This window comes from Oncorhynchus nerka, linkage group LG2 (assembly GCF_034236695.1).
Source record: "Oncorhynchus nerka isolate Pitt River linkage group LG2, Oner_Uvic_2.0, whole genome shotgun sequence".
Taxonomy (NCBI): domain Eukaryota; kingdom Metazoa; phylum Chordata; class Actinopteri; order Salmoniformes; family Salmonidae; genus Oncorhynchus; species Oncorhynchus nerka.
The window spans coordinates 14255235-14279945 of record NC_088397.1 but is presented as its reverse complement, the minus strand read 5'-3'; the positions used below and the strand labels follow the sequence as shown (position 1 = coordinate 14279945).

General features: G+C 38.5%; 1 protein-coding gene and 1 pseudogene across 1 annotated transcript; one reads left to right on the top strand and one right to left on the bottom strand.

Moving 5' to 3' along the window:
* Window positions 1-17590, top strand: LOC115129844 (cyclic nucleotide-gated channel cone photoreceptor subunit alpha-like; annotated as a pseudogene).
* Window positions 16994-24619, bottom strand: LOC115127950 (ubiquitin-protein ligase E3A). The gene is made up of 12 exons (XM_029657567.2): window positions 24294-24619; window positions 23507-23551; window positions 22738-22976; window positions 21886-22565; window positions 21198-21764; window positions 20879-21023; window positions 20497-20702; window positions 20097-20261; window positions 19764-19919; window positions 19589-19662; window positions 19239-19382; window positions 16994-18971 (listed from the first exon to the last, which is right to left on the bottom strand). Exons 1-12 carry the CDS (start codon window positions 24365-24367, stop codon window positions 18851-18853), a joined length of 2616 nt encoding a protein of 871 aa, XP_029513427.1. The 5' UTR covers window positions 24368-24619; the 3' UTR covers window positions 16994-18850.
* Between the last annotated feature and the right edge of the window lie 92 nt (window positions 24620-24711).

Here is a 24711-nt window from a genome sequence, read left to right as displayed (position 1 = left end):
CAGGTGAGGAGCAACACATAGCACCTCTTTCAGTCCCAATGGAGGAGCAATGTTGCTAAGTGGGAGTCTAGGGATTCATTTTCAAGAAGGCAGGGAGAGGGGGTGAGTATGAAATACGCACTACATTTCTAATGGACTATGATCTTTTTAGCCTCTTTAAGCCCCAGTTCATCTCATCCTTCTGACTCCTGCTCTATTATTCACTGGAGCCAAAGAGTAAATCCGTCTTCCTTCTTAATATGCTCTCATGACCATGTACTTATGGCAGGCTGGTCTGAACCTTGTTTAGTCGAACCTGGTGGAAGAACTGACATCTGGTCCAGGGGTGACTGACATTAGGGCCCATTGCAAGGACTCTGTTGCACGACATTATTTATTTCAGGCAACATCTAACGATAAATGATAGGACTTCACCACCTGAACAAGTACTATCTTACCTAACTGTAGGCTAATGGCAAAAATTCCGAAACTAAATGAATACTGCCCTTATGTGGTAGTCGTTAAAAGTTGTAGAAACTTCACTTCGCAACAGGCGGTGGCGCTCACAGACCCCTCCCTTCTCTCTCTTCTTCCCACCAATCAGTTAATAATTGTTCATGAAGGTGACGGAAGTGCGTTACGGTTTAAAGAAGGCTGCTTGGGTAATAAAGGACACAGGGGGAGCTGTCCGTTGACCTGGGTGCTGAAATATAATTCCAAGTCGGTGTGTCCAATAGTATAACATTTGAAAGTAATGTAAGGCCGTGTCTAAAGAGGAATTAATGATTGGAAAACGTTTGTGTAGCCTATGAAGCAAAGGAGGAAAACATGGGATTATATCACATCGAGAGTTCCTTTGACGAAGACATTTGGTTGAGGACTATCCTTCCCTAAACTAAATTCAGGTACATTTAGACTAGAAATTTGCACAAATTGTGTGGTAGTCTAAAGAAAGAACCAATTTTCCGTTTTGTTACAAATAATATAGAATTCATCAAATGTTATAGCTAGATAAAATGTTTTGGTATAGCCTACATTTAATCAGGACCAACAATAAAGGATAGATCCAAGCAGCTATGGCTACTTGGCAAGGCAATTTGTGAGGACGTTCTGATTAGATCACATTTAAGCAGACTACTGTGTTAAAAAATAGGATGAACTAAACAACTAAATTAAATCACAATGAATTAACTCAAAGTTTGAAAAAGTAATTAAAAAAATTACAACTAGGATGTAGGTCTTATTCTAACCTTTTTGACAGATTTGTATTATTATCACCAGCTGCTGAAATAGTTTATAATCAACCATAAAGACATGTTATCATAAATTATAGATACATTGGAAACATTGGAAACATCAAACATTCTGAAAGGGGAAAAGTCAATCAATTGGATTTAATTGGATTTAATTCGGGCTCCTTCGTAATTCTTAACAGTAGAGATGTAGCCTACCCGAAAGTGTTGTAAAATGTGTGGATTAATTAATTAATTAATTATTCCTTGCATGCAGGTTGTAAAATGTTAGATTGAATGTGTGTTAATCCGTTATTTGACATTTTAAAAATAAGCACGAATACATATTCCATTTCAATATTTGTTGTCTTTGATTTCAAATAAAACATGTTGCGCAGAATAATACAATCATGCCTTACTAATGTATCTGTATTCTTTCTCTAATCTCGTGTTTCATTTAGTTGTTCAATTTGAGGTTCAGACAGGGCCATTCAAAGACATCACACAAGGCATACTATGGGCAGGTCATGTCAATACAACAAATCGTTTGCATGTAACGCTTTGGAAAGCAAAGCATTACTTCAGTGGGAGTCTATAATGCGCTTGTTGTGTGGTTGTGGACCAACAAGACAAATCCTATTTTTTTACATCCCATTTGAGTTTAGTATTGTTGTTATTAAGCCAATGTCTTGGTCAGTAACACATCCAACACACATTCATCAATACAATGTATATTCATACAAATCCTGAATCAGTCTATATGAAGTCAGATTGTTAAAACCATAGTTAAGTCTGTAAAAATCCCTTCTAAATCCACAGTGAGACATGTGGTTCACCATCCCTTAAAATCCCTATTCATACTTCTCCCCTCTAGGAGAGTCACAGAGTCATCCTAGACCTAGAGTTGTCCTATAATAGATAGTTGAATCATAGTCATACACTTTATAAGGTTGTGATACATTACTATAAAATGTGGGTGTACACAACTACTGATATGAACATTGTTGCCTCAATTTCTAGGCTTCAACATTGAAATGTCTCTGTTATTGTTGTAGGTATATTTAATATTGAACAAACAGTTGTTCTGACTTGTGAGACTGTGAACAATGTAAATAATCAAACCCTATATGTATCCTAGTCTAAAGTATCCTCACTATTCTGTTCTGTTCACAGCAGTCCACCAGCCTGATGCATTGGGGACCATAGAGTGAGCCAAGATGCCTAAGATCAGCACGGAGCAGTCTTATCCCAGCCACGGCCGCTGTTCCGTAAACACCCCGACAACCTGGACCAGATTGAGAGTGGCAGCAGGTAAGAAATGTACAGGATTTTACCAGCTTGGGTTTAGTTTAGGATTTGAAAGCTTTTACTTTGAAGAGCCAACAACACACAGACTCCATTTTTGAATGCCAGTAAGTATTCTGTGTGATCATGATTTATTGCAGTGTAGTGACACTCCAAACACAGGAAACACAAACGTTGACACGTCCCAAGCTAGTACAGTTTCAGTGTATATTTTTAGCCTGGTGGAGGCCTCACTCTCTTCCTGGTGTCCTCTCTACGCTGCAGCCATGAGGACCAACTGGACCCGTCCTTCACGGGGACAGGAGGCATGTCCAGGTCAGTGCAGATGTCTTTTTTACATATCATTATTTACATTTATGCTCATTTTAAGGACTACAATGAAAATAAGTCAATAGACTTTAATGTGTTTTTTTTCTTCATTTCTCATTGTTTTATAACGCGTGTATAGTTGTTTTCTCATTGTTTTATAACGCGTGTATAGTTGTTTTCTCATTGTTTTATAACGCGTGTATAGTTGTTTTCTCATTGTTTTATAACGCGTGTATAGTTGTTTTCTCATTGTTTTATAACGCGTGTATAGTTGTTTTCTCATTGTTTTATAATGCTTGTATAGTTGTTTTCTCATTGTTTTATAACGCGTGTATACGCGTGTATAGTTGTTTTCTCATTGTTTTATAACGCGTGTATAGTTGTTTTCTCATTGTTTTATAACGCGTGTATAGTTGTTTTCTCATTGTTTTATAACGCGTGTATAGTTGTTTTCTCATTGTTTTATAACGCGTGTATAGTTGTTTTCTCATTGTTTTATAATGCTTGTATAGTTGTTTTCTCATTGTTTTATAATGCTTGTATAGTTGTTTTCTCATTGTTTTATAACGCGTGTATACGCGTGTATAGTTGTTTTCTCATTGTTTTATAACGCTTGTATAGTTGTTTTCTCATTGTTTTATAACGCGTGTATAGTTGTTTTCTCATTGTTTTATAATGCGTGTATACGCGTGTATAGTTGTTTTCTCATTGTTTTATAACGCGTGTATAGTTGTTTTCTCATTGTTTTATAACGCGTGTATAGTTGTTTTCTCATTGTTTTATAACGCGTGTATAGTTGTTTTCTCATTGTTTTATAACGCGTGTATAGTTGTTTTCTCATTGTTTTATAACGCGTGTATAGTTGTTTTCTCATTGTTTTATAACGCGTGTATAGTTGTTTTCTCATTGTTTTATAACGCGTGTATAGTTGTTTTCTCATTGTTTTATAACGCGTGTATAGTTGTTTTCTCATTGTTTTATAACGCGTGTATAGTTGTTTTCTCATTGTTTTATAACGCGTGTATAGTTGTTTTCTCATTGTTTTATAACGTTTTCTCGTGTATAGTTGTTTTCTCATTGTTTTATAACGCGTGTATAGTTGTTTTCTCATTGTTTTGTAATGCTTGTATAGTTGTTTTCTCATTGTTTTATAACGTGTATAGTTGCGTGTTTTATACGCGTGTATAGTTGTTTTCTCATTGTTTTATAAACGCGTGTATAGTTGTTTTCTCATTGTTTTATAACGCGTGTATAGTTGTTTTCTCATTGTTTTTATAATGCTTGTTTTATAGTTGTTTTCTCATTGTTTTATAACGTTGTTTTCTCATTGTTTTATAACGCGTGTATAGTTGTTTTCTCATTGTTTTATAACGCGTGTATAGTTGTTTTCTCATTGTTTTTATAACGCGTGTATAGTTGTTTTCTCATTGTTTTATAATGCTTGTATAGTTGTTTTCTCATTGTTTTATAACGCGTGTATACGCGTGTATAGTTGTTTTTCTCATTGTTTTATAACGAGTGTATAGTTGTTTTCTCATTGTTTTATAACGCGTGTATAGTTGTTTTCTCATTGTTTTATAACGCGTGTATAGTTGTTTTCTCATTGTTTTATAACGCGTGTATAGTTGTTTTCTCATTGTTTTTATAACGCGTGTATAGTTGTATAGTTTTTCTCATTGTTTTATAACGCGTGTATAGTTGTTTTCTCATTGTTTTATAACATTGCGTGTATAGTTGTTTTCTCATTGTTTTATAACGCGTGTATAGTTGTTTTCTCATTGTTTTATAACATTGCGTGTATAGTTGTTTTCTCATTGTTTTATAACGCGTGTATAGTTGTATATAATGCGTGTATAGTTGTTTTCTCATTGTTTTATAACGCGTGTATAGTTGTTTTCTCATTGTTTTATAATGCGTGTATACGCGTGTATAGTTGTTTTCTCATTGTTTTATAACGCGTGTATAGTTGTTTTCTCATTGTTTTATAATGCGTGTATAGTTGTTTTCTCATTGCGTGTATAGTTGTTTTCTCATTGTTTTATAACGCGTGTATAGTTGTTTTCTCATTGTTTTATAACGCGTGTATAGTTGTTTTCTCATTGTTTTATAATGCGTGTATACGCGTGTATAGTTGTTTTCTCATTGTTTTATAATGCTTGTATAGTTGTTTTCTCATTGTTTTATAACGCGTGTATAGTTGTTTTCTCATTGTTTTATAACGTGTATAGTTGTTTTCTCATTGTTTTATATAGTTGTTTTTCTCATTGTTTTATAACGCGTGTATAGTTGTTTTCTCATTGTTTTATAACGCGTGTATAGTTGTTTTCTCATTGTTTTATAACGCGTGTATAGTTGTTTTCTCATTGTTTTATAACGCGTGTATAGTTGTTTTCTCATTGTTTTATAACGCGTGTATAGTTGTTTTCTCATTGTTTTTATAACGCGTGTATAGTTGTTTTCTCATTGTTTTATAATGCTTGTATAGTTGTTTTCTCATTGTTTTATAACGCGTGTATACGCGTGTATAGTTGTTTTCTCATTGTTGTATAGTTGTTTTCTCATTGTTTTATAACGCGTGTATAGTTGTTTTCTCATTGTTTTATAACGCGTGTATAGTTGTTTTCTCATTGTTTTATAACGCGTGTATAGTTGTTTTCTCATTGTTTTATAATGCTTGTATAGTTGTTTTTCTCATTGTTTTATAATGCTTGTATAGTTGTTTTCTCATTGTTTTATAACGCGTGTATACGCGTGTATAGTTGTTTTCTCATTGTTTTATAACATTGCGTGTATAGTTGTTTTCTCATTGTTTTATAACGCGTGTATAGTTGTTTTCTCATTGTTTTATAACGCGTGTATAGTTGTTTTCTCATTGTTTTATAACGCGTGTATAGTTGTTTTCTCATTGTTTTATAACGCGTGTATAGTTGTTTTCTCATTGTTTTTATAACGCGTGTATAGTTGTTTTCTCATTGTTTTTATAACGCGTGTATAGTTGTTTTCTCATTGTTTTATAACGCGTGTATAGTTGTTTTCTCATTGTTTTATAACGCGTGTATAGTTGTTTTCTCATTGTTTTATAACGCGTGTATAGTTGTTTTCTCATTGTTTTATAACGCGTGTATAGTTGTTTTCTCATTGTTTTATATAGTTGTTTTCTCATTGCGTGTATAGTTGTTTTCTCATTGTTTTATTTTCATAATTGTTTTATAACGCGTGTATAGTTGTTTTCTCATTGTTTTATAACGCGTGTATAGTTGTTTTCTCATTGTTTTATAACGCGTGTATAGTTGTTTTCTCATTGTTTTATGTATAGTTGTTTTCTCATTGTTTTATAACGCGTGTATAGTTGTTTTCTCATTGTTTTATAACGCGTGTATAGTTGTTTTCTCATTGTTTTATAACGCGTGTATAGTTGTTTTCTCATTGTTTTATAACGTATAGTTGTATAGTTGTTTTCTCATTGTTTTATAGTTGTTTTCTCGCGTGTATAGTTGTTTTCTCATTGTTTTATAACGCGTGTATAGTTGTTTTCTCATTGTTTTATAACGCGTGTATAGTTGTTTTCTCATTGTTTTATAACGCGTGTATAGTTGTTTTTCTCATTGTTTTATAATGCTTGTATAGTTGTTTTCTCATTGTTTTATAACGCGTGTATAGTTGTTTTCTCATTGTTTTATGTATAGTTGTTTTCTCATTGTTTTATATAACGCGTGTATAGTTGTTTTCTCATTGTTTTATAACGCGTGTATAGTTGCGCTGCGGTATAGTTGTATAGTTGTTTTCTCATTGTTTTATAATGCTTGTATAGTTGTTTTTCTCATTGTTTTATAACGCGTGTATAGTTGTTTTCTCATTGTTTTATAACGCGTGTATAGTTGTTTTCTCATTGTTTTATAACGCGTGTATAGTTGTTTTCTCATTGTTTTATAACTGTATAGTTGCGTGTATAGTTGTTTTCTCATTGTTTTATAACGTGTATAGTTGCATTGTGTATAGTTGTTTTCTCATTGTTTTATAATGTTTTATGTAGCGTGTATAGTTGTTTTCTCATTGTTTTATGTATAGTTGTTTTCTCATTGTTTTATAACGCGTGTATAGTTGTTTTCTCATTGTTTTATAACGCGTGTATAGTTGTTTTCTCATTGTTTTATAACGCTGTATACGTGTATAGTTGTTTTCTCATTGTTTTATGTGTATAGTTGTTTTTCTCATTGTTTTATAATGCTTGTATAGTTGTTTTCTCATTGTTTTATATAGTTGTTTTCTCATTGTGTATACGCGTGTATAGTTGTTTTCTCATTGTTTTATAACGCGTGTATAGTTGTTTTCTCATTGTTTTATGTATAGTTGTTTTCTCATTGTTTTTATAAGTTGTTTTCTCGCGTGTATAGTTGTTTTCTCATTGTTTTATAATGCGTGTATAGTTGTTTTCTCATTGTTTTATAACGCACGTGTATAGTTGTTTTCTCATTGTTTTATACGCGTGTATAGTTGTTTTCTCATTGTTTTATAACGCTTGTATAGTTGTTTTCTCATTGTTTTATAACGCGTGTATAGTTGTTTTCTCATTGTTTTATAACGTGTATACGCGTGTATAGTTGTTTTCTCATTGTTTTATAACGCGTGTATAGTTGTTTTCTCATTGTTTTATAACGCGTGTATAGTTGTTTTCTCATTGTTTTTTATAAGTTGTTTTTCTCATTGCTTGTATAGTTGTTTTCTCATTGTTTTTATAACATTGCGTGTATAGTTGTTTTCTCATTGTTTTATAACGCGTGTATAGTTGTTTTCTCATTGTTTTATAACGCGTGTATAGTTGTTTTCTCATTGTTTTATAACGCGTGTATAGTTGTTTTCTCATTGTTTTATAATGTGTATAGTTGTTTTCTCATTGTTTTATAACGCGTGTATAGTTGTTTTCTCATTGTTTTATAACGCGTGTATAGTTGTTTTCTCATTGTTTTATAACGCGTGTATAGTTGTTTTCTCATTGTTTTATAACGCGTGTATAGTTGTTTTCTCATTGTTTTATAACGCGTGTATAGTTGTTTTCTCATTGTTTTATAACGTATAGTTGTGTATAGTTGTTTTCTCATTGTTTTATAACGTTGTTTTTCTCATTGTTTATATGCTTGTATAGTTGTTTTCTCATTGTTTTATAACGCGTGTATAGTTGTTTTCTCATTGTTTTATAACGCGTGTATAGTTGTTTTCTCATTGTTTTATAACGCGTGTATAGTTGTTTTCTCATTGTTTTATAACGCGTGTATAGTTGTTTTCTCATTGTTTTATAACGCGTGTTGTTTTCTATTGTTTTATAACGCGTGTATAGTTGTTTTCTCATTGTTTTATAACGTTGTATAGTTGTTTTCTCATTGTTTTATAACGTGTATAGTTGTTTTCTCATTGTGTATAGTTGTTTTCTCATTGTTTTATAACGCGTGTATAGTTGTTTTCTCATTGTTTTTATAACATTGCGTGTATAGTTGTTTTCTCATTGTTTTTATAACGCGTGTATAGTTGTTTTCTCATTGTTTTATAACGCGTGTATAGTTGTTTTCTCATTGTTTTATAACGTTTTCTCGTGTATAGTTGTTTTCTCATTGTTTTTATATAGTTGTTTTCTCATTGCGCTTGTATAGTTGTTTTCTCATTGTTTTTATATAGTTGTTTTCTCATTGTTTTATAATGCTTGTATAGTTGTTTTCTCATTGTTTTATAAGTTAGTTTTTCTCATTGTTTTATAACGCGTGCGTTTTCTCATTGTATAGTTGTTTTCTCATTGTTTTATAACGCGTGTATAGTTGTTTTCTCATTGTTTTATAACGCGTGTATAGTTGTTTTCTCATTGTTTTATAACGCGTGTATAGTTGTTTTCTCATTGTTTTATAACGCGTGTATAGTTGTTTTCTCATTGTTTTATAACGCGTGTATAGTTGTTTTCTCATTGTTTTATAGTTAGTTGTTTTCTCATTGTTTTATAATGCTTGTATAGTTGTTTTCTCATTGTTTTATAACGCGTGTATACGCGTGTATAGTTGTTTTCTCATTGTTTTATAACGTGTATAGTTGCATTGTGTATAGTTGTTTTCTCATTGTTTTATAACGCGTGTATAGTTGTTTTCTCATTGTTTTATAACGCGTGTATAGTTGTTTTCTCATTGTTTTATAATGCGTGTATAGTTGTTTTCTCATTGTTTTATAATGCGTGTATAGTTGTTTTCTCATTGTTTTATAACGCGTGTATAGTTGTTTTCTCATTGTTTTATAATGCTTGTATAGTTGTTTTCTCATTGTTTTATAACGCGTGTATAGTTGTTTTCTCATTGTTTTATAACGCGTGTATAGTTGTTTTCTCATTGTTTTATAACGCGTGTATAGTTGTTTTCTCATTGTTTTATAACGCGTGTATAGTTGTTTTCTCATTGTTTTTATAAGTTGTTTTCTCATTGTTTTATAACGTGTATAGTTGTTTTCTCAGTTGTTTTCTCATTGTTTTATAACGCGTGTATAGTTGTTTTCTCATTGTTTTTACGCGTGTATAGTTGTTTTCTCATTGTTTTAACGCGTGCATGTATAGTTGTTTTCTCATTGTTTTATAACGCGTGTATAGTTGTTTTCTCATTGTTTTATACGCGTGTTGTTGTTTTCTCATTGTTTTATAACGCGTGTATAGTTGTTTTCTCATTGTTTTATAACGCGTGTATAGTTGTTTTCTCATTGTTTTATCGTGTATAGTTGTTTTTCATTGTTTTATAACGCGTGTATAGTTGTTTTCTCATTGTATAGTTGTTGTTTTCTCATTGTTTTTATGCGTGTATACGCGTGTATAGTTGTTTTCTCATTGTTTTATAACGCGTGTATAGTGTATATTGTTTTCTCATTGTTTTATAACGCGTGTATAGTTGTTTTCTCATTGTTTTATAACGCGTGTATAGTTGTTTTCTCATTGTTTTATAATGCGTGTATACGCGTGTATAGTTGTTTTCTCATTGTTTTATAACGCGTGTATAGTTGTTTTCTCATTGTTTTATAACGCGTGTATAGTTGTTTTCTCATTGTTTTATAACGCGTGTATAGTTGTTTTCTCATTGTTTTATAACGCGTGTATAGTTGTTTTCTCATTGTTTTATAACGTTTTTCATTGTTTGTATAGTTGTTTTCTCATTGTTTTATAACGCGTGTATAGTTGTTTTCTCATTGTTTTATAACGCGTGTATAGTTGTTTTCTCATTGTTTTATATACGCGTGTATAGTTGTTTTCTCATTGTTTTATAACGCGTGTATAGTTGTTTTCTCATTGTTTTATAACGCGTGTATAGTTGTTTTCTCATTGTTTTATAACGCGTGTATAGTTGTTTTCTCATTGTTTTATAACGCGTGTATAGTTGTTTTCTCATTGTTTTTTATAACGCATTGTTGTATAGTTAGTTGTTTTCTCATTGTTTTATAACGCGTGTATAGTTGTTTTCTCATTGTTTTATAACGCGTGTATAGTTGTTTTCTCATTGTTTTATAACGCGTGTATAGTTGTTTTCTCATTGTTTTAGTATAGTTGTTTTCTCATTGTTTTATTTATAGTTGTTTTCTCATTGTTTTATAACGTGTATAGTTGTTTTCTCATTGTTTTATAACGCTTGTATAGTTGTTTTCTCATTGTTTTATAACGCGTGTATAGTTGTTTCTCTCATTGTTTTATAACGCGTGTATAGTTGTTTTCTCATTGTTTTATAGTTGTTTTCTCATTGTTTTATAACGCGTGTATAGTTGTTTTCTCATTGTTTTATAATGCTTGTATAGTTGTTTTCTCATTGTTTTATAACGCGTGTATAGTTGTTTTTCATTGTTTTATCATTGTATAGTTGTTTTCTCATTGTTTTATAACGTGTATAGTTGCGTGTATAGTTGTTTTCTCATTGTTTTATAACGCGTGTATAGTTGTTTTCTCATTGTTTTATAACGCGTGTATAGTTGTTTTCTCATTGTTTTATAACGCGTGTATAGTTGTTTTCTCATTGTTTTATAACGCGTGTATAGTTGTTTTCTCATTGTTTTATAACGCGTGTATAGTTGTTTTCTCATTGTTTTATAATGCATGTATAGTTGTTTTCTCATTGTTTTATAACGCGTGTATAGTTGTTTTCTCATTGTTTTATAACGCGTGTATAGTTGTTTTCTCATTGTTTTATAACGCGTGTATAGTTGTTTTCTCATTGTTTTATAACGCGTGTATAGTTGTTTTCTCATTGTTTTATAACGCGTGTATAGTTGTTTTCTCATTGTTTTATAACGCGTGTATAGTTGTTTTCTCAATATTTGAACATCATTTGAACAACATTACAATGAATTTCTCTCAGGCTGTCTCGCTTCATGGTGTTGGTGAAGAGCTGGTCATCTCACAGTAGTCAGCCCTCAGATGCCCTTCCTTTAGACTCAACCATGAAGTCACACACAGAGTTCAGAGAGGCCTGGAGGGCAGAGAGCATGTCCAACACCAGACTCTCTGACCAAGTCCGCAGGAGGAAGTGAGTCCCTGTGTGTGTGTGTGTGTGTGTGTGTGTGTGTGTGTGTGTGTGTGTGTGTGTGTGTGTGTGTGTGTGTGTGTGTGTGTGTGTGTGTGTGTGTTTCGCTCAATTTCTCTTTCTCTCATGTTGCAATTATTATGACTTAGAAATGAAATAGCTGCTTAGATTTGAAGCTAACACGTGTATTTCTATATTTGTTCAAGCAATGGTCAATGGCCCCTTGCAGCATACAATATGAACAACTGCAACAACAAGGATGAGTAAGTGGACCAACTATAGCATTCAGATAGTATTCAGACCCCTTGACTTTTTCCACATTTTGTTACGTTAAAACTTTTTATTCTAAAATTAATGTCGTTTTTTCCCCTCATCAATCTACACACAATACCCCATAATGACAAGGCAAAAACAGGGTTTTAGACATTGTTGCTGATTGATAACAAAATAAATTGAAATATAACATTTACATAAGTATTCAGAACCTTTCATTTACTATGTAGGTAGTAACTAATCTAATCAAATCAAATGTTATTGGTCACACATATTTAGCAGATGTTATTGCGGGTGTAAATAAATAGCTGTATATGGTTTTGTTCCCCCCCTGTCACTCTCCAAAGTATTTTGTGTTTCATAATTGTGATCAGACACATATTTGTTTTTATAAATGTCATACTGGATGACAAAGAATGACAAATTACAAAGAAATATCAGGAGAAAGCCAAGAGACCTGTCACTACTCTTTTGACCCGACAGTAGCATGCTGCCCCCCTCTGGTCTTGATAAATCATTGCACATATTTTCATGCAATGGAAAATCTAATTGAAACCAAAGAACACCCTCCATGAACATTACAATCCAATATCACCAAACAAATCTGTAAAAGTGACGTTAGTTCAGTTGATTAGCCTGATCCACCATCCAGACTGCTGAGCTTTTGTTTCTTTTCACTTCGTATCAGTGGAGGCTGGTGGGAGGAGCTATAGGAGGACGGGCTCATTTTAATGGCTGGTAGGGAATAAATGGAACGGTATCAAACACTTCAAACATATGGAAACCACATGTTTAACTCCATTCCATTTATTCCATTCCAGCCATTACAATGAGCACGTCCACTCCTCCCACCAGCCTCCGCTGCTTCATATAGAGAAACAGAGAGTTAGCTTGCGAGATCAGGATGGTGAAACGAGGCTTGGTTGAGTACACCTGCTATAGATAATCCTCTTATTTTCCCCTTGTATAATAGTGTGCTGTGCTGTAGTTAGTACCTGCTTCATTGAGATTGATAAAACGATATGTGGAAAAATAATGTGTTCAGCAAAAAAGACGAGAAGAAGGATGAGAAGAAGCCGGATCCCCCGAAGCCACCTGATAAGAAACCGGATGAGAAGAAACCGGATCCCCCGTAAGTATATTCAGATTCTATGGTTATATGGAAATCTTATATGTATAAACAAAAAAATGGATTATAAGTTTACAGGAAAAAGCCTTGTATTTTATGTTTATTTCAGTAAAGAAGTGTGGATCATTGACCCCGCCACTGATATGTACTACCAATGGCTGACAATAGTAGCTGTCCCAGCATTCTACAACTTAATGCTTCTGGTGCCAAGGTGTGTGCTGTTTTAGAATTCCAGCTTTAGGGTTTCCCAAGATATTGTTGAGTAATTGTGAATGATCAATACTCTTGTGTTTCTGCTTATCTCCCAGAGCTAGTTTCAATGACCTGCAGGCCAACTATGTAATGCTGTGGATGGTTCTCGACTACACTTCAGATGTCATCTATTACATTGACACGTTTGTGAGATCTAGGACAGGTAAAACCATTCTTGTTTAGGGTTGTTGAAATCATTTCTACACAACATAGCCTTGTTCAACAATTTAGTATTTGCGATAAAGCTTTGAAATGTCATCAACAGGTTTCCTGGAACAAGGATTGCTCGTGAAGGACCCAGTGAAACTAAAAGTACACTACCGAGCCCAGAAGCAATTTAAATATGACATCATATCGATGATACCTACCGATCTTGCCTTCATTCCATACGGTTACAACAATCCAGAGTTCAGATTCAACCGCCTCGGCAAGATGGCGCGCCTCTTTGAGTTCTTCGACCGAACGGAAACCAGGACAAACTACCCCAACATTTTCAGAATCGGCAACCTTGTGCTTTACATCCTGATCATCATCCACTGGAACGCTTGCGTCTTCTACGCCCTCTCCAAACTCCTGGGCTTCGGCTCAGACACCTGGGTGTACCCAAACATCACTGACCCCGAGATGGGCCAGCTGTCCAGGAAGTACGTCTACTGCCTCTACTGGTCCACCCTGACCCTGACCACCATTGGAGAGACCCCGCCCCCTGTCAGAGACATCGAGTACCTGTTTGTAGTCGCCGACTTCCTCACGGGCGTGCTGATTTTTGCCACCATTGTTGGTAACGTTGGCGCCATGATCTCCAACATGAACGCGGCACGCGCCGAGTTCCAGGCCAAGATCGACTCCATCAAGCAGTACATGGAGTTTCGTAAGGTCTCCAAGGTCCTGGAGGCCAGGGTGGTCAAGTGGTTTGACTATCTGTGGACGGAGAAGAAGACCTGCGACGAGAAGGAGGTTCTGAAGAACCTGCCGGACAAGCTGAAGGCTGAGATTGCCATCAACGTCCACATGGAGACGCTGAGGAAAGTGCGTATCTTCCAGGATTGCGAAGCCGGCCTGCTGATCGAGCTTGTGCTCAAGCTGCAGCCGCAGGTCTTCAGCCCCGGAGACTACATCTGTAAGAAGGGCGACATTGGCCGAGAGATGTACATCATCAAAGAAGGGAAGCTGGCTGTGGTGGCGGACGACGGGGTAACACAGTGGTGTGTGCTGAGCGATGGGGCGTACTTCGGAGATCTCAGTATCCTGGGCATCAAGGGCAGTAAGGCTGGCAACAGAAGAACAGCCAACATCAGGAGCGTGGGTTACTCTGACCTCTTCGCCCTGTCTAAAGACGACCTGATGGATGCTCTCACTGAGTACCCTGACGCCAAGTACGCTCTGGAAGAGAAAGGCAAGGCCATCTTGATGAAAGACAACCTCATTGATGAGGAATTGGGAAACAAGGCCGACCCCAAAGAAATGGAGAACAAAGTCCTTACAATGGAGACCAACATGGAGGTCATGACGATCAAGTTCACCAGAATGATTGCAGAGTGGGCAACATACCAGGCCAAGGTCAAGCAGCGCATCAGCAACATGGAGGCCAGGGTCAAACCCCTCAGGCAGGGGGATGGATGAGGTGATGAAGGACAAATAATCACATGCAGAATATCTACTCCACATATTTAACAGACACGGACATTAAATGTAAATCTATAACCCATACTCACAATTTAGATCTGGTTAGATCTAAATAGCTTTCCATCCAAGTGGATTATAACCATAAACTGTATTGTTGACTAGTCAAAAGCAGTGAAGGCTGGTGGGAGGAGCTATAGGAGGATGGGCTCATTGTAATGGTTACAATGGAATAAATGGAACGCAGTCAAACATGTTGTTTCCATATGTTTGATACCATTAAATGTTTTGCATTCTAGCCATTACAATGAGCCAGTCCTCCTATAGCTCCTCCCACCAGCCTCCACTGGTCAAAAGTATACCTAGATTCAAACATAAACTCAGCCAAAAAAGAAAGTCCTCTCACTGTCAACTGCGTTTATTTAAGGCAAACTTAACATGTGTAAATATTTGTGTGAACATAACAAGATTCAACAACTGAGACATAAACTGAACAAGTTCCACAGACATGTGACTAACAGAAATGGAATAATGTGTCCCTGAACAAAGGGGGGTCAGAATCAAAAGTAACAGTCAGTATCTGGTGTGGCCACCAGCTGCATTATGTACCGCAGTGCATCTCCTCCTCATGGACTGCACCAGGTTTGCCAGTTCTTGCTGTGAGATGTAACCCCACTCTTCCACCAAGGCACCTTCCCGGACATTTCTGGCGAGAATGGCCCTATCCCACACCTTCCGATCCAACAGGTCCCAGATGTGCTCAATGGGATCGAGATCCGGGCTCTTCGCTGGCCCTGGCAGAACACTGACATTCCTGTCTTGCAGGAAATCATGCACAGAACGAGCAGTATGGCTGGTGGCATTGTCATGTTGGAGGGCCATGTCAGAATGAGCCTGCAGGAAGGGTACCACATGAGGGGGGAGGGTGTCTTCCTTGTAACGCACAGCGTTGAGATTGCCAGCAATGACAGCAAGATCAGTCCGATGATGCTGTGACACACCGCACCAGACCATGACAGACCCTCAACCTCCAAATCGATCCCGTTCCAGAGTACAGGCCTCGGTGTAACGCTCATTCCTTCGACCATAAACGCGAATCCAACCAGCACCCCTGGTGAGACAAAACCGCGACTCGTCAGTGAAGAGCACTTTTTGCCAGTCCTGTTTGGTCCAGTGACGGTGGGTTTGTGCCCATAGGCGACGTTGTTGTCTGGTGAGGACCTGCCTTACAACAGGCCTACAAGCTCTCAGTCCAGCCTCTCTCAGCCTATTGCGGACAGTCTGAGCACTGATGGAGGGATTGTGCGTTCCTGGTGTAACTCGGGCAGTTGTTGTTGCCATCCTGTACCTGTCCCGCAGGTGTGATGTTCGGATGTACCGATCCTGTGCAGGTGTTGTTACAAGTGGTCTGCCTCTGCGAGGACGATCAGCTGTCCATCCCGTCTCCCTGTAGTGCTGTTTTAGGCGTCTCACAGTAAGGAAATGGCAATTTATTGCCCTGGCCACATCAGCAGTCCTCATGCCTCCTTGCAGCATGCCTAAGGCACTTTCACACATATGAGCAGGGACCCTGGGCATCTTTCTTTTGGTGTTTTTCAGAGTCAGTAGAAAGGCCTCTTTAGTATCCTAAGTTTTCATAACTGTGACCTTAATTGCCTACCGTCTGTAAGCTGTTAGTGTCTTAACGACCGTTCCATGTTCATTAATTGTTTATGGTTCACTGAACAAGAATGGGAAACAGTGTTAAAACCCTTTACAATGAAGATCTGTGAAGTTATTTGGATTTTTACAAATTATCTTTGAAAGACATGCTCCTGAAAAAGGGACGTTTCTTTTTTGCTGAGTTTAGTTATTTGTCCTGCTTGTTTGATAGGCTTAAAGTGATACCAAAATGTTTTTATTTTGTAATAAATATATTATCCAAAATTGGTCTGTATTTGAATCCAAAAGATACTGGTAGTTGAATTTTGCTGCTGGTGTGCTTTAGAAATGTCTTGGTCAGTTGAAATGGACATTATCGGAAAATAATTAGATGTTTTTGGCTTACTATCATTTCCAAGTCATTTCCACTTAAACTCAGACTGTACTGTACTTGTTAAAACTAAGAAGCTTAAAAACAGTCAAATCAAATGCAAACATATTTATTTGAACGTTCTCTTTTCAGAGGTTGAACAACTCGGCTCTTTTAAACCAATCGACTGAATGTATGGTGTTGAATAAATTAACATGTCTTGGTTAACTTCACTGGGGTACGAGACAGTGAAAAAGTGGAAGAGTACTTCAGAATCATAAATGACACAATCCTCAAAAGTCTTACAAATCCATCTGTTTGCATATGTTTAAATGAACTCTTCACCAAGTACAAGTTGGAAAAAAGCAGTCACTTTTATTTAGCATGTTTTCACAACACTTGATTTTAAGCCTTTTTATCAATTACATTTTTTTTTTAAAGGTAGCAGTTAACTCAAACCAACCTATAAACTGACTGCTTCAATTCCAAGATCAGGGTGAACGTTGTCCATTCTCTGGGCCCTGGAGTCCTTTTAAATGTACAGGCGAGCAGCAACTTCAGCAGTACAAAACAGAGATACAAATGAATGAGGTACAGCAGAAACCCAAAGAAGCGATGGAGGAAGGGAAGGCTCAGGGCACAATATCTGAAATGTATTTGTTGGGGCAGGTTCTTCACAAGCAGCCCTGAGCTCCGTTGAAAAGTGACATTACTGCGAGCTGGCTGACTGCTTACGCCCCAACTGACTGAAAGACGGCATCAGGATTCAGGATCCATTGACATTCCTAAGCAGTGATTACATCCCTATGGAATTGTCCAGAAACTAAAAGACAAAGAAACAAATCAACTGTTTACTGTGCCAGTGCTGAATGAATTTTCACAGCTAGCTTTTCCAAAATCGAAAATTAACCTTTTTTTTTTTTAAAAGGGCTGTCGTAAGTTATTTTCGACAGAGACAAATCTTCTAGATCACTCCAGGATCACTGGAGAGCAAAGATTTGTCAGTAACACTTGGCAAATGTCTGTAGACATTTAATTTAGTACAAAATGCCTTGATTTTAAAAAGGAAGATAAACCTGGGACATATTTGGGGTTGGTCTTCTAGAAGTGTAGACAACCAGAATAAATGCTATTCTGATGATATAAATGTACTGAGGATTACAATATAATACCGGTTAGACAAGGGCAACACAGGAAGGGCAACACAGGAAGGGCAACACAGGAAGGGCAACACAGGAAGGGCAACACAGGAAGACTTCAGAAAAAATATTTTTTTGAGAACAATCATGTACTTGTAGCCAAAAAATAATAATAATTTTGAAAATGTCTAAGTGCACTTACAACAGCTCCGACAAAGTTTCAGTCTAATCTCAGTGCTCCAATGGCGAAAATAATGTATGTGTCCCAAATGGCACCCTAATGGGCCCTAGTCAACAGTAGAACACTAGATAGGGAATAGGGTGTCATTCAGGACAGATGCTCAAGGTAAACATTTTCTGAAGATGCTGTCAGAATGAAATTACTTTCCAAGTTCCAAACATTTCCATGAAAAATGGGGTCTGGTTCGATTGGCTAAATAATATGGAAGGTGTGTGTGTGTGTGTGTGTGGGGGGGGGTAGGACATCATATACACATACACACGGTTTCCCTCGTCACATCAGCTTCTGACTGCAGCGATGCAACCGAAAGATCGCAAAGTAACAGACTGCAAAGAGGACTGCAATGCATGAATGGATGCAGCCTTTTCTGTCTCACAAATGGTAAAATGTTTCTACATCGTCATTGTCACAATCCAGATTATTAAATAATCCCAGCCCTCCCCTTTCCCAACAAAAAAGGTGTTATTCCAGTCAAGAATCAAAATAACCAATTTCAACCTTAAAATAAATATTAAGGGGGAAAACAATCCCCTGTACATAAAATAAGATAAAGGATGTGTTCAGAACACATTCACACGTGGGAATTGAAACGTACTTTAGATCACATGAAGTTCAATGAAGCTGCTCCAAGAGATCGGGACTCTGGCGCAGACAAACTCCACTACTAGAGTGCGCTACCTTTAGATTAACCATTGTGTTGATTTTCGGCTTTTCTCATCTCGAATCTTGAACGATTTTGTGTTGGTTGGTCATCTTTCGTTTATTTTTTCTGATATGGGGGAAGGAGGGAGATTGTGAAAAGGAGTCCTCTTTCAGTGTGGCAGCCATGGCCTCAGAGCATCCCAAACCCTTTGGCATAGAGGATGGCTTTGAGCAGTCTCTCTCTCAGCTTCTCCCTGGTGTCGTACTCCGGGAGCAGCAGCACGTTGAAGCAGGTGTGAGACGTGGGTAACCTGCAGAAAGGGGCAGAGGAGAGGGAAGGAGTCAAAGGCCATTCCAATTGTTAAGGTCAACAGGCCATTCATTTGGAATGGAATTACCTTGAAGTTCCACTGTAATCTGAAGCCAATTCATCAATTTCCCCTCAAACCAAATGCATCCAAAGTACATGGTTATTTTTATTAATTTATATATACACACAGTTGAACACATTTGCTAGTTGCATGTTTCCAACGTGATGTGAGTGAGCAATGTGGGCTGCAGACGGAAGACATCCTCACCTGTCTGTGTCGGGGCCGTTCTTGGCGATGATCATCTTGAGCTTTCCCAGGCCTCCGACAGGGGCTCTGTCTGTGCCCGTGGTGAACTGCAGGAACAGCCTCTTCTGCTCCTCAGCAAACGAGTGCAGCGTCTCCCAGAACTCCCTGGTGGGTCAAGTACAGACAAGGCTTTATATTAGTGTCCTATTCTGGGTTTTTGGTCACTGTCCCTGATGTCAGCAGCAGATCAAACTGCTGAATTTCAAAATGGTTAGACTGTCCTTTCTGCAGTCAAGTCCCTTTTGAAGTAATGGTCCATCACCTCCCACACACACACACACACACTAAAATAAAATAAAGCAATTCCTTACTTAATGATGCGTGAATCTCTGCTGTAGCCGCCATCATATTCTGTCGTTTCTTCAAGTGCTTGAAAGTCTAGGTTCTGTGTGTGATATACACATTATGGAGAGTTGAAAATCACATTTAAAAACCACAAAAAAATAATAAATACAAATGACTAAATTATATTTTCTACAGCTTTACCCTGCTTCCACAGATGAGCAGCTCGATTTCCTCCGGCCGGAATAAATATTTCAGCGGGGACTCGTTGGTGACCATGTGAAAACCTCTTCTGAAGGCTTTGAACTGCTTCTCAACACTCTTATTCAGCATGTACTCCGCATACTGAGCTACAAACTCCTGTCGACCACAAGATGAAACAACGGCATGATTCTCTGGACGGAACACTACCTCATACTCTATTCAACCCCACTGGTCAAATAAGCTACATCTAAAATAGAAAAATCCTAATAATTAAAATGTCTAAAAGCATGATTTTGAGTGAAATAATTTTCTCCAAAAATTCTTGAAACTCACTTTTCTGTTCTCGTTGGTGACTGGAATTTGATCACCATTTTCCCTTAAGTCGTACATGAGGGGGTTTCCGAACAGGTCCGTCTGGGATATCTGGAAGGTGATCATCATGTCCTCCTCCACACTACCCTCGTACTCTGACAGCTCCTTCAGACTCTGGTACAGAACCTGCACAGAGAACAGGACACAGGGGAGAGCAGACAGAAACACCTTATCAATAACACCATTTCAATGGTATTTATCTGTTTCAGGTCTAGATTGCCGTGAAATAAATTGCTAAGTAAAATGTAATGTAACACCATAGGAGTCTACAGCCATGTCGGAGCATAAAGGTTTAAATCCCACTCTGGAGATGAATATCATTAAGCTAATTGTATTAATAAACATGACTTCAAATACTAACCGGATTGGAGTCTGCGAGGTCCCGGAAGGTTCCTTTCTTGCCCATGAGCTTTCTGTAGACCACCATGGGGAAGTGAACGTCCAGGATGCAGTTGTTGTAAATGGCCAGGCCAAGGACGATGCCGATCAGCGTGAACTGACCCTCGTTTTCAAACGACGACGAGTTGAACCAGAACATCTTGGTGCGCTCGTCGTACGCAAACATTCCTGAGGAGAAGGAAGGAACCACCTTTACAATACACAACACAAACCAACCACATCCACTGCAGTAACGATGAGGACCTTTATAAAACACAACAGCAACACAAATCAACCACATCCAATTCCATTCTCACAGTGACGGGTCAGCAACGTATCGACCGACTGACGACTTGGTTTCTCACCAATATCTGGGTTGAAGATCTCCTCCACGACGAGCTGAAAGAACTCTTTGGAAACCCCTCCTTCATCTACACCTTGTTCTCCTTCAAACTCCACATACAGCTGCTTCTTCAAGTCTGCAGGATTCTCCATGGCGATCATCTCAAGCTAACAGGAAGAATAGAAGTAAAATAATTATCTAATACTAGTGTGAGGAATATAGTGGACACTCTCTCCAGTCAGTACAAACACCACTCCAATGCTTTTAAATCTTTGAGGGGGAGTAGACGAAACAAGTGCACACTTCGGGGTGCGAGAAACTAAACAGGGCCTTGGACTCACCCTGACAAGGGCATCATCGATGATGTGGTCTCTGCGTACTTTAAGCCTCAGGTAGGGGTTGAGCTGTTGTCCCTGCACCAGGCTGTAGAGTACTGTGATGCGTCGCTCGCTGTACATGCGGATGCGGTTGTCGTAGTACAGGCCCAGGTTCTTGGTCACGGCGTTGAGGATGAACGGACACGTCATGAAGGAGAACTTGTTCTCCGTCTCCACTTTAAAGAACGTGTAGTCCTTGTCCATCTCTAGGACTTCATTCAGGGGCTCGTTGACAAACTCCTCAAAGGGGATGAGGGGCCGCCGGCTGTCGGAAGTCCGGATGGTAAGCTCAGTCTCCAGGGGGTCCACCCGGGGGCCCTTCTTGTTTCTCCTCTCCTCCCCCAGCAGCTCCTGCAGTGTCAACTCGCTGGACTCAGGGATGGGCTCCTCGTCCTCCTCTTCGTTGTGCTCCGTGTCCACCTCCCCTCCCATGACATTTGCATAGTAGACAATCTTCAAGCACTTGGTGGCTGCCACCACTGCATCGTCGTCGTTCACCAGGTTGCGGCTGTTGAACTCATTGCTGACCACCTTAATAATTAAAATAACAATACATTTAATTTGTATAGTGCTTTTCATTACAGAGGAATCTCATAGCTCTATCTAGGCTGAAAAAAAAAGAAAAGACAAAATACCAAGAGAATCTAGCTACCTTGTAGGTGATGAGCTGCTGGAAGGTCTCCATTATGCGGTGGATCTGCTCAGCACTGTAGTGAGACCACAGGCGGGCCAGCTTGGCCAGCGCGGGTAGGGGCAGCTTGCTCATGGCCCTGCAGAACTGGGGCAGGGCGATCTCCAGGTAGTCTGGGCTGTGGAGGTTACTGTTCTCCATCACCACCACAAACAAGTTCAGGTAGTTGGGGTCCCGGGAGTAGACGTTGTGGTACGTCAGGTCACATTCCACGTTGGGCGACAGGTAGACCAGTGCGTTGAGGAAGGCAGTTTCGATATTACCGTTGGACAGCAGTCTCTGGTAGACCCTCCTGACAGCGTCGATGTCCACAGAAACCTCATCAGGACCCAGCTTCCCCACATCATTGTCCCCTGATGCAGCGCCGTCTAACCGGGAAGAGGAACCGGGCGAGTCCTCCTCCATAGCAACAGCGGAGCAGGCGGCCGCTTCCTCCTCGTCCTCGTCTTTGTCCTCGTCCTTGCTCTGGAGGGACTTGAGCTCCTCCTTGGTGGGTGGTTTGGACCGGCGGAAGCTCTGCACCAGGCCCTCTGCGCTGGAGAACACCCGTCCTATGACCCGGATCAGAGGAGAGTAGTCCTCCTTCTCTCCACAGATGTGTAGGATCTCATACACTTTCTCCTCTGTTAGGTAATTCACATCTGGAAAACATCAATGTAATACAGTTAATTAAGCAGCATATGTAATATCCAGTTATGGCTAAAAAGTTAACAGTTTCAGTTAAGATCAACAGCCTGAATCTGAAATTCTGCACTACAATTGAAACACTCCGAAAAGTATTGATGCGCGAATGAGTCACTTATGCCAACACACCTTTGAAGTCGTCCCTTACACAATGGTTCATAGTGGTGCCTTTCTTGGAGGGGTGTGGGTCGCACAGTTTGGCATTGATCTTGTACAGCTCCAGGGCCTTGACGGCGGCTGCGTTGTTGTCCAAGCGGTGGGAGCCCCTGGACGAGGAGCACCACGCGTTCGAGCAGGAGTCATTCCCACAGCCCTCCGTTAACTGGTGGTAGTAGCGCTCTATTAGATGCTTGGCGGCTGCTCGCTTCCTGAATTGGAGGCCGTTGAGATTGGAAACATGGAGAGTTATGAAACTGGCTGCGAGTCTCAATCAACACAGCACTGAAATCAGTCTTATCAACATCCAAAGTGGTAAACATTAAAAAAAACTAAAAAACAAAGGGAACTTAATGTCATTTATAAATATCAATGTGGTCTTCATTGGAAATTAGATAAGCCGCTAAACATTTAAGAACGAAAACATTCATTTTCATTGGGAACTTGTGGACTCAGCATCCACTGTGTGTGCCTGCTGCAGTCAGCAGACCATGCAGGAGGGATGGTGTGTGGAAGCCAAAGAGGAAAATTATTAATATGAAGGTGCAGATGGTGACACTTTGACAAAATGACTGTGGACATTCATTGGTTAGTGAAAGGAGGGAGATATTAAATATTAGCATTCCATAGATAGTCAATTAACATGTTCTGTGGTAGGTGACTAAATTAACTTACTGTACTGTAGCTAGCTACTGTACGTTAATCACTGAATGACATGACTGACAACTTAAAATAAACTTACATTCGGCTTGCTTCCGTGTTTTCTATGTCAGACTCCTCTTGTATTCTAAACAAACAAATACATCAATAGCTTAGGTCAGGAATATGTAGCTAAATCTGTTGACAGAACCATCTAGCCTACCTACTACAGCTAGCTACAGCAGAGAAATTAACAAACTTATCTAGCGAGTGAAACGATTTTTACAAGTGTAGCGTTAGCTAACTAGTTAGTTAAGACAGCCACAACAACTAACAGTAAGTGGACGCTAGTTAATCTTATGTTAATGTAAACCAATTTCTGACTGATGATGAAATGTCTACATGAACAGCGAATATAAAATATGCTAAGACCGATACAAGTAGCTAACGTTGGCCAGCTAACTAACGCAGACAGAGTGATGACCGTGCAGCTTGCTTGCTAAGTAGCTAGTCGTTCAGGCGATACTGTTTAAGGTAACATAGTTACAATTCAGCAATACATCGTCGTAACTGTACGTTAACGTGAAATCAGAACAGCAAACAAACTAGTTACCTAAAAGTTATGTTAATAACTAGCTTATTAGCATTGCTAGTTAGCCAACTAGCGGTTGCTAAATTCACTTTTCAGGCCTAACCTAGCTGGAGGGCAACATTAACTAGCTGCCTATATACCTGGAAATCTGCAGGAATGTTGCACTTTTACTTCATTTTACATGCCAGTTACATAGCTAGCTAGCCAGAAACCATAAGTTGGGAATCATTTTATTGTTACGATACAGAAACATGCACCCTTCCCCAAACCACGACACTCTATTTATCTCCATGCCGACCTGTCGTATCCTCCTGCAGGGGATGTCTCGGCCTGTGGTAGCGCACACTCACAGTCCCTCTCGTCGGAATTCATACGAGACGTTCTCCCGCAGTTGCCCGTGATCCTGTGTAACTGTATGAATTAACACTTTCTCCACAGTTTGGATAGATGTTCAACAAATCGTTATGTTACTGCTCTTGACGGTGATGGGCGATTTTATTGAATAAGGAACTTCATTTAAGGCCTATTTCATGCTCTAGTCTCTGTTTGGTGTTTACAGCCATCTTGACTTCAACAACCCGACCAGGGGACACGTCCCAGAATGCAATGTTGCGGTAGGAATATTTTGTTCAAAAGCCTTTTCCCTCACTTTTGAGCTCAGTTCAGTCATTGAGCTACTGCAAAAAAACAGTGAAGCCTTTGTATGTCTGTTACAA

Bases quoted from the DNA above. Each gene is read 5' to 3' on its own strand.
- LOC115127950 (XM_029657567.2), bottom strand. From the start codon at position 24,367: ATGAATTCCGACGAGAGGGACTGTGAGTGTGCGCTACCACAGGCCGAG. The intron at 21,765-21,885 runs GTAGCTAGATTC...TTAATTATTAAG, and splicing joins AGCAGCTCATCACCTACAAG to GTGGTCAGCAATGAGTTCAA. The intron at 19,920-20,096 runs GTGAGTTTCAAG...TGTGGTCGACAG, and splicing joins TCACCAACGAGAACAGAAAA to GAGTTTGTAGCTCAGTATGC.